The sequence below is a fragment of the Sphaerodactylus townsendi genome, linkage group LG02, assembly GCF_021028975.2.
Source record: "Sphaerodactylus townsendi isolate TG3544 linkage group LG02, MPM_Stown_v2.3, whole genome shotgun sequence".
NCBI lineage: Eukaryota > Metazoa > Chordata > Lepidosauria > Squamata > Sphaerodactylidae > Sphaerodactylus > Sphaerodactylus townsendi.
This window is the reverse complement of record NC_059426.1, coordinates 29,114,169-29,124,644: the sequence shown is the minus strand read 5'-3', so window position 1 is coordinate 29,124,644 and position 10,476 is coordinate 29,114,169. Positions and strand designations below refer to the sequence as shown.

The 10,476-nt window shown below is 36.6% G+C and overlaps 1 protein-coding gene across 1 annotated transcript in view; it reads right to left on the bottom strand.

Annotated features, from left to right (window-relative positions):
- Positions 1 to 2,934: 2,934 nt before the first annotated feature.
- The window catches only part of LOC125425944 (neurabin-1-like), a 53,297-nt gene continuing 45,755 nt past the window's right edge, over positions 2,935 to 10,476 (bottom strand). Inside the window, exons 17-18 of the mRNA XM_048483770.1 lie at positions 8,718 to 8,906; positions 2,935 to 4,205 (exon numbers count right to left, since the gene is read on the bottom strand). Coding sequence (XP_048339727.1) covers positions 4,038 to 4,205; positions 8,718 to 8,906 — 357 coding nt within the window. The 3' untranslated portion in view covers positions 2,935 to 4,037. The remainder of the gene's footprint in view (positions 4,206 to 8,717; positions 8,907 to 10,476) is intronic.

Here is a 10,476-nt window from a genome sequence, read left to right as displayed (position 1 = left end):
TCACAGGATAAGATAGAGACTGGATAAGTGACAACAACCATGATTATCTCCTTATCTATCAACACCAACTCCTTCCTCCATTCTATCTTTCTCAACACTCAAATGTCAGTGGATCCAACAAACTTACTTGAACAATAAGACGAAACCAATTCTCAGAGCAGAGAACTTTCAGCACCACAGAAAAACCCCTCTAACCATCTACAACCAGTGAAATAAATGCAAAACCTCAAAGAAGAGAACTTTTCAACAATGAGAAACATTATGGATTGAAAACATCAAGCTTGCTGCATGCCAAATGTTATAATTGAAATAGATTGTTTTACAGATGGTAAATAACTCCTGTAACAATCAAGATAATGACCAAACAAAGTGACCATCACTGCTGGAGATATTAAGAAGAGGCTGGGTCTTTCTTTCACATGTGGTGGACTTGCAAAAAAATTAGGAAGCATTAGAAGTACATATGAAAATGCAAAAAAACAAACAAAATTTTCCTTTACTGCCAAGACAATGTTACTGGGCATTTTGCCAGAAAATCTTCCTACAAAGCTAATGAACTATGCTGACACCTATTAACAGCATCACAAGTAATAACTGCATCTTGCTGGAAAACTGAAAGATCTCAACCTAGAACTTTGGGGAGACAAAATCAGAGAATATGCTGTAATGGCTACACTTACAAATTTTGTAAACAGGTAGTCCAAATAGGAATTTGATGAGTAATTGGAACTTTATTTCTTATTTGAGGCTGAATCAATCACGTAAGGATAACAACAACAATAAGAACACTAATTTGTTAATGATTTAGAAATTGTTTATTATTGATATCTTAGAGCATAGGTGTCAAACTCGTGGCCTTCCAGATGTTACGGACTACAGTTCCCATCATCCCCTGCCAGCATGATGTAGTCCGTAACACCTGGAAGGCCACGAGTTTGACACCTGTGTCTTAGAGCCAAGGGTCAGAAGGTAGTGAATTTTAAAACTGTTATGTTCTCTCTAATGATATCAGTTTTATAATCCTGAAATTTAATGTGCCAGTTAATGGGAACTGTTTCTTATCTGAGGTTGAATCAAATATGTAAGAATAATAATAGTAAGAACACTAATTTGCTAATGATTAGCATAACAAGAAATTGTTTATTATTGATATTTTAGAGCTAATGGACAGAAGGTAGTGAATTTTTAAAATGTTCTAATGATATCCGTTTTGTAATCTTGAGATCCAGTGTTAATACCCACACAATTTCTGGTTAGCTGTATTACTTTTTCTTTTTTGCGCTACATCTATTTTTGTCAATTATAAAGAGAAAATTAATAAAAATATTATGATACAATGTGCCAATATGTGCCCAATTCTTGGGAAAAATAGATTAGAAAACCCAAGCCAGAACTGCTCATTTGATACCTGCTGTAGCAAAGTTAGTATCTTATCTTACATTCTACTATATTGTTATATTGCAGAATTAGTCAGTAGTTTATCACCCGCGATAGCAAGGTGTTATCATATCTCAGTCATATTAACTTTCTTAACTCAGGAGCCAATATTACAAGGTAAAGTGTGTGGCACAACTTGCATGTCTCGTATATATGCCAAAAAAGGGGATGATCTCATTGTGCTGATGCAATCTGGCTGGAAGCCAGAGAGTAAAACCTGCGGGAGATAATTTTTGTGTGTGGCACACCTGCTTTGTTCTTACTGACGCTAACAGTACAGGAGGAAAATCAGAAAAAAAGACCTGCCAGAATGACTGAAGGGAGCACTATCAAAATCTGAATAGAGGGCAGTAATCAAGTTCCTCCATTTAAAAGCCAAAAGAACCAGAAAGATCTATGAGAAAATGAAGAAAATGTTTATGGGGAGCAATGTCCATCACTAAGCACTGCAAAAACATGGAAAAGACATCTGAAATGTGGACTCACCCAGAGAAGGGAGACTCTGTTGGGCAATTGATGTTGACATGGTGAAGAAAGTGTGACAGTTAGTCATGGAAGTCAGATGAATTACCATCCACTCCATTGTGGCTGGGCATTAGCTAGGGTGAGTGTTCACCATATTACGTGACCACCTTCATTGGTTTAAGGTCTCAGCATGGTCCGTGCCAGTTACTCGCCTTTTTCAAAAGCAACAATGGCTGGATTGTGATTCTGCTGCGTTGGCCATGTGCCAGTCTAATGAACATGATTTTATTTGGTCATCTGGTGACAATGGATGAACATTGGGTGCATCATTTTGACCCAGAGAACATGAGTAAAGAGTGGAAACACACCTCATCACCCTCTAAGAAAGTGTGTGGGCATAGGGGACTCCTGGAAAGACTTTAGGATGCTCTGAAAGAGAAATGCCACAGCAAACTAACCAGAGATGTTTGGCTATTCGCAGAAATGCTCCTGCGCATGAAGCTGAGGAGACACTCACACGTGTGAAGCAGTGTGGTTACTAGCTCCTGCCACACGCCCCTTATTAACTCAACCTGCCACTGGTGTTCTGACTTCCTCCACTTTTCAAAAATGAAGGAGTCATTGTGGGATCAGCATTTCCGTTCTGATGGGGTCACTTTAGCTGTGGAACAGTGGTTTGCAAGTCAGGAAGAGACGCTCTACAAAGATGGGCTGTGAAAGCTGAAATATCGGATAGAGAAATGGGTGACTACAGGGTATGTGGAAAAGGACTAAGATACCCTGCAAATTTCATGATTCCAGCTCAACTCCTCCTATAAGATTGCAAAAATGTAATGATAGTCCATTGTATACATCTGATGAAAAATGCCTTTAAGCGGAAGACAGCATTCTACTACTTCATACGCAGGGCAATCCATGTATGTTTACTCAGAAGAACGTTCCACTTAATTCAATCTGACTTAATTCCAGGTACATCCAGAACAGCAGCTGTGGTTATATAATATAGTCCCTATAACTGCAACATACCAACGGTTTTGTGCTTTGAATGAAATTTATTCAATTTTTCATAAGTATTACGGAAGAGTTTTACCGTTTTGTACAACAGATTCTCATATAAACCCAAAGCAGATGTGTTTTACACTATTCTGGAAAAAATGCAATTCACTTAAAAAGAGGAACAGTTTTGTAGCCTACAATGTAGTAATACATAATATAGAAACCCAGTGCTCTGCTGATGTCTTCCCCCTCTCAGTCTATCTTACCTTTAAGCCTGGAAGACTTAGAATCATTTAAAAATTCGAAAAAGAATATTTTTGTCCTGACATATCTTGAGTAGGAAAGAGAAATATTCGTATTACAAACTGATCTTCCTCATCAAATGGACTATAAAACTGTATAACATACAAAAATGTGTAAAAAATTGATCTATAAGCTTTAAAATACTGCTCCAGCATATTAGAATTTAGAAATTTAGTGATATCTTATTCCAGAAAATAAGCAAATGGCAACTTATATTAACTACAATAGGTTTTGAATTTTAAAATGGACTCTGGAAAATACAGGATTTAACAAACTTAAATTTGAAATATGATTAAATTAATTTTCCTATTTCATTTTTAAAACTTAATTTTTTCTCTATACAAAACTAATGGCAGACTATCTCCAACAAAATATAATGACCTGATACTGTGTCTATACCAGATATCAGCCAACTTTATACTGTAACTTGCATCACATTCTATTCTTCATAAACTGTATATCTCGCTTTCAATACACACTTCAGAAAATTAGAACAGCCAAAACACATATTTACACCTTTCTTAAGACAAAGTTAATTTAATACTCATTAGTATAAGAAGTGATCTAAATATAAAAAATTGAAAATATTTCATTTAGTGAATCATATAAATGGGAGACAACAATGGAAATTGGAGGTAAAAAGCCTAGGATGTGTAACTATCACTTTTCTTCTCCCCCAATCCATAATTATACAGTAATATACAATTATTACACTTCTAGCTGAAGTAAAGTCTGTGATAAAATTAAGGTAATGAGGCACTGCCCTGGCATAGTTCCAGTTTAGCCCTTGAGACCACACCAGAGTTATCTAGTTGCAAATGGCAGCTTGAATAGTTTTAGCAGCTTGATTCCACAGTAGCAACCGGTCTGTTGCCTCTTCGAATTTCTCTCTCTTTCCTTTGAAACTTTTCTTTTTGTTTCTCCATTTTTTCTTGTGTTTTTTTGATTTCTTTAATTTTCTTCTTTATTGTTGATCGGTCATTTTGACTAGACACTCCCAGGGCCTATCAAAAAAGGAGGTAAACTCTATTAAATTCCAGAAAAGTAGTAGCTTGTCCAGACAAAAACAGAGTCCTGGAGAACAGTATAGTTTAACAAGCGTATTGTCCTTCATAAACAAGGTGAGTTGTTGTCGTTGGTTGTTTTTCCCCATTATCAGAACTTAGTGTCATGACAAAACTAAAAAAAAAGGAACATTCCTTTGAAAAGCAAAGATGTAACAGGAAAGGTAGGAGGTTGGTTTTTTTAATGGATTCGAGTCTTGCTTTTAAATGGGTGTAGAAGTACAACTATGTAGTTCTGTGATCCTTTTTCAGGGACACAGTTTTTCTACAAAGTGCAGCTACCAGAGCTTTAATTTTAATCAGACAAATGAAATGGGGTGAGAGGAAGGAAATGAGGATTCCAAACCTTTGTGGTGGTGCTGTTTTGTCACAAAAACTGCCCCATCCAAAGTGGCATGTTGCCATAAAAGGCAAAAAGTATAAATAAGGAGACAGACAAGCAATTCCACAAACTTGTATCAGCTCATTTGCAATGAATATATTTTTAACCTGGAAACTGCATTTTTCTCTGGCTGATTCCGCATGGGCCAAAAACAGTGGTGTGAAAACGGTGTAAACCCTTTTACACTGTTTTAAACCACTTTACACCGTTTTCACACCGCTGCTTTTGGCCCATGTGGAATCCACCTCTCACTTTAGGTAAAGTTTTTATTTGTCCTTCTTCCCAAAGACAGAACCTTTGGAATCTTCTTTTTTCATTCTGTAAAAATTCTTCAAAAACTAACTGGTTCCATCTTTTAAGTCAATCACTCATTTTTGTATGTTCTGCTAAAAAGTAATTCCATTCTCTTATTACTTTTCATTTTGACTACTGCATCCTCTTCTTGATGATTTAGCTTTCTCAGCTTCATCTTCTCTCCCTTTACCCTAATTCTACTGCTGATCTGATCTCCCCCTTTGTAACTCACCTTGACCACATTTGTCCTTTCTTATATTCTCTCCTTTGGCTTCCATTTCTTTATCAGACACAGTTAAGCCACTGTTTTTGTTTTTTTTTTAGAATATCTGGGTTCTTTATTAGCTCAGGTATTTTTTCTTTATTGGCCCTCTTGTTGCCTTTGCTCTGTAGTTACTTTTATCACTTACTTTATTTCACACCCTTGTCCTTTTTATCTTGCTGTCCCCTTTCTTTAGAACTCCCTACCCTTACAATATCTCATGTCACTCCTTGAAAGTATTTATACACAGCATCTAAAAATGTATCTTTTCTCCTTACCTCTGACCTCTTAATTTCTGTCTGTCCTTTTCCTTTCTGGATCTTGTCTTTTTAAGCCTCTGGAGATTATATTCTATTTAGCACAAGTGTGCCACAGCTGGCTTTTAAGATACTTTATAAATATAATGATGGAGTTGCTGCAGATTTTAACTGCAAATCACTGTTTAGGTTGTTTGACATAGCAATGAAAGTCTGCTTTTAGGTTCCTGTATGTAAATCTGGAAACGTGCAGATTTTCCGCTTTTCCTTGTTTTAGCTAACTGAAGAGTTTTCAACCATGAAGAATAACACATGAAAAAGTGCTTTATGACCAGAATAAATCCAAGAACATATTGAAGAGTTCGCAGCAATTATTCTTTGAGATCTCAGAGGTACCTTACATCATTCCTTTAGACAGCATGAATCAGAAGGTTTAGTAAAGTCAGGGGCTGACCTACTTAATAGCTTCTATATAAACTGGCCACATCTTATAATCTCTGAATCTCTCAGATTTGGAATTCACAGAAATCTCCTTTCCCCTTTTTGGGGGCAAAGCTCTCAGTAAGAAGCTTTGAAACTTAACCTCCCACCCCTCCAAAGTCAACTTGGGCAGAGTGAGATGTATGCTTACATAAGATTAACTTGCATATCCAGTGTTCTGAGTATTAATGTTATGTTTTGTTTAATCAGATCTAGCGTGATCAGATTTTTAAATAAATGTTTTAAGCAATATATCCACTGTTCATTGGCTTGGAAATACAGCATTTCACTTTGAACCTGGAACAAACAAACACACATCTCAGTATCTCCCTTATGAGATTAAGGGTTATGCCTTGCACGGGGGGAATTCAGTTACCAAGCAGCTCTGTTATTTAGTGGTTAATGTGTTGCTTTAATTCAATCAAAGGCATTTTAATCTCCATTTGATTTTTTTAAGTAATGCCCCCTCACAGGTGGGGTTCCAGCAACTATTCCAGACAGCCCTTGAAGGCAGTTTGGAAACTTAAATGAATAGCATTTTTAGTTGGGCCTGAGGAGACAGAATGCTACCATCCAAAATTCACTCGCTCAAAGACTGCAGCCCATTTAGGCACAATGCTAAATAAGATCATTTTAGAAAAGTAGGCTTTCATATGATGAGAACTGGAAATTGTTGCTTTTTAGAATAACTTTTTTCCGATCCTTTATTGTTGCTTTTTATTGACCCTTGTTATTTAAAATTTTTAATTCCAGGCTTTTGTTTTTATTATGTACTACTTCAATAATTTTTGTAATTTTTTGGCTTACCCCCCCCCCTCCTCCCCAAATTGAATGGTGATTCTGGAATGTGACAAAATTTACTTTACTTTTAAAAAATCTAAGAAATCAGTTGGGCCCGGGGTCCTATTTTCACTAGAGTTTACCTTAAAATTCCTGAAGACTTTGCACTATAAGAGAAAATAAAAGATGCTGTTTTGCAGTCATAGGAAGTGGGGATTAAAATATACATGATATAATAGTGGTACTAACTAGGCTAAGATGACTAAACTGAGGCTATTGTACTTTGGTCACATTATGAGAAACCATGAGAAACCTCACTTTACACTATCCTGTACTCGGTGGAAGAAGAGCGTAACAATCAAAATTGTTGTGTTTTTTTAAAATGAGAAATTGTAAAAGAAGGGGGGGGTGAAAGGGAGTTGAGAGAATGAGGTGATTGGTTGACCCTGCAGAGTGACTGTAGGTTTTGTACAAAGAAAGTCAGTCAGTCTGAGCTGAACTGAGAGAAAATGAGCCTGTCTGTTCTAAACTTGTTCTGAACATCATATTTATTTACAAAGAAATAAGAGAGTGGTCATTGCAAAGAGGTTATAAATTTGACTGATAGATCAATAAAAATATGGTAACTATAGCAAATGAAAAGCTAACAATACTGATAGCAACGTGTAGTATAGCTTATAATCAGCAGATGGCAACATCCAACAAGATTAGAAAAACCCTTTGAATTCTGAACACACCAGTTCCACATTTTCAAATAGATCAATTTTACATGTTATTTTTTGTAAATTTTAATCTGATTCATCACTAGGAAGTATCCAACAGTCAGATTTGCAAATGAATAAATAAGGGAGTATAGCCATGTTACAATTCCCACACTCCTTACCAAAAAGACAAGAACACAGGGACATCCCTCCCTGGAAAATTTGGTTTTAAATAAGCTAGTCTTCAAGGTGGAACACAAATCTAAAATATTAACACTACTATGAATAAGAGTATTATAAACAAAAGCCAACTGCTCTTCCACAATAAAAGTTTGCGGTTTGAAGTAGAGATGGGAAGGCTCAGGGGAAAACACCTCCCAAAGGTGGAGAAACCTGGTAGATGTTTTCCTTGAGGACTTCTATTCAATTTTTTCCTAAGAAAAATTGGAAGTTTTGAGGAGCATTGAAAGACTATATTTTCTCTTTGAAATTAGTGAAATAATTTTTCTGGTGAGGCTCACCCAAAATCTGTAGTATACAGATTTAAGTTAATCATACAGATTTAAGATAATCTATAGTATCAGACAATAATACTTTTGTATATTTTACACATTTTTGCTAAGATAGTACAATGTGCAGGAGTACGCAGCTCTATCTCTTTCATTATTGGGTATATTCATAGGATTTTTATTCTTAGACCAAAGGATTTTTATTCTTAAATTTCATAAATAATTAAAATGATACCTTTTAACTTAAGCTGTTAAAAATAAGATACATTCAGACTTGACAAAAAGTATCGACTTGCCTCAAATTTCCAGGTTTTTCCGTCAAACAAAACAGAAAAAATGGTTTTCTTCAACTGTCTCAATTTTCCTAAGTTTTATGCTGTCTGTTTTAACCTATATTTCCTTATAATTATAAAGTTCCGTTTAGACGCCCATGATAAGTGTAACAATTCAGCAATGAAAACACTGTCTACAGAGACTGTGCCTGCTTCTTGTTTACAATTTTACTGAAAAAAGTTGAAGAAAGATACTTAGATCAGAAGTTTGAGTTAAATAGCTTACTGGATCTCTTCCAATTGCTGATTCTATCATGAATCAGAAGGATCATTAACTAACAGTAAGAATGAATCAAAAAGATCGTTTTGATATGTTAAGATCCAAATTTTAGCCGTCTGCAAGTTGTTTCTGAATTTTTGTTGCTGTTGACCTATTCCCTAGGCAAGAAATCCAGACTTATAATCAATTATGCTATTAAAAATTCTTGAAGGTTTGTATTAGGACGCACACTTACCTTCAATTTATCACTGTCGAGCAGCATTAACTGTTGTCCATCTACACTCCTGGCTGTAAACTCCGTTATGTACTGTTCCATGTTCATTCCTATTAGCCAATGGCATACTTGTTGTGATGTCCATTCAGAGATGGGCCGACTGTGCCACTGATTCTGTTTGCCTGTACTCAATGGTTCATCATCTGAGGTCTGACCAAGCAAAATTAAACAGTCAGCTATGTACACTAGCATGCATTCAACTGGCTAAAGAGAAGATGTTATTTACTGGGTTGGTTTAAGAATAACATTTTGCACTTCCAATATGTGCCACACATTTTAAAAAATAACATTTGTTGATTTAAATCCATGTTTATGTCAAAGACAAGTTTAAAATAGCCAGGCATTCAAGCTCGAGATTTCCTTCTCCAATTTAGTTTAATGTACAGTAAAATGTACGTTTCTACCACAATTTGAGAAACAGATGCTCACTGAAATAAAGACACGTTATATGATATGCTAGAACACTCATGTCCATGACAAGTTTCTCATTCTGAATATATTTATGAAAAAACAAATTCCATAAAGTTGGATGTATTCAGTACTTTAGGATCAGCTACAATACTTTCATGGATGACAGTATGTGATAACTTTACTGTCAAACTGTCTTGCTTTTAGAAGCTGAACTTCTGGTTAAGAACTCAATATTTCATTCATATACAGAAAATATACAAAAATGCTGCTTTATGGCTGCTTACGAACTCCCTTGAAATTGATCCTACCAATGAAAAGAGACAGGAAGAAAGGACTGAAATGGATTTCAGGATGAGTGCCAGGTATGGGAGACTATATATCAATCAACTTGGATAAAGCCCATTTCTACACACATCTGAGAAGATGGTAAGAGGCAGTTTTTACAATCTGGCATTTAGGGTTATGATTTAGATACACAATTAAATGGAAATCTAAATGTATGAATATTAAATGTCCTATAGAACACTTTTTCTTATTAAGGGCATTATGAAGGCGACGATTCCCTTTTTTACCTCCTGCCATCTGTTCTGGCAGTACTGTGATTTCCAAACCCAGAAGCAACAACAGATTTTTAATTTTTCTAAAGCAGTGGCACATAACTCAAGCAGTTGCACGGGCCAAAATGGGCAACCCCATGACAACACCTGGCTCCATTATAGCCTAAATAATTTGGGGGGGGCAGGGAGAGGGGTCAGAAACTCCAAATTTGATTGTTTTTGTGCTTTTAAATGTAAGTTCATAGGGTGTAAAGAGAAATTTCTACTCGTGCGTATATCTGTGTCAGAATGCTGAGTCTCAGCACAGACAATAGCTGAGAGAGTAGCATTCTGAACCACTCCCAACAGGAAATGTCTCCACTGCATCCCAGAAGCTCGAACTGGGCATGAGCGATCCACCCCTCCCCTCTTCTAAGAAATGCTAACTCCTCCCCTGCTCTGATGCCCTCACCAAGAAGCTTCTAGATCAGAAGTGTCAAACTCATTTGTTATGAGCAGGAGGGTTGGCTGCTTCAACTGGCAAGCCCTCAGTAGGCTTGCCAGCCCAGATCAGTATGGAGCAGAGGTTGCCTCAGCTATTGAGCCCATAGCAGGCTTGCTAGCCCAGATTGGCACTGGGAGAAGTGATCAGCCTCAGCTGGCAAGTCCACAGTAGAGCCCAAAGTGGCACTGGGGGGTGGGTGGCTTGTAGCAGCCTCGCCAGTCCAGATCAGCAGTGGGGTATGTGTGGCTGCCTTTGCTCAAAGTCCACA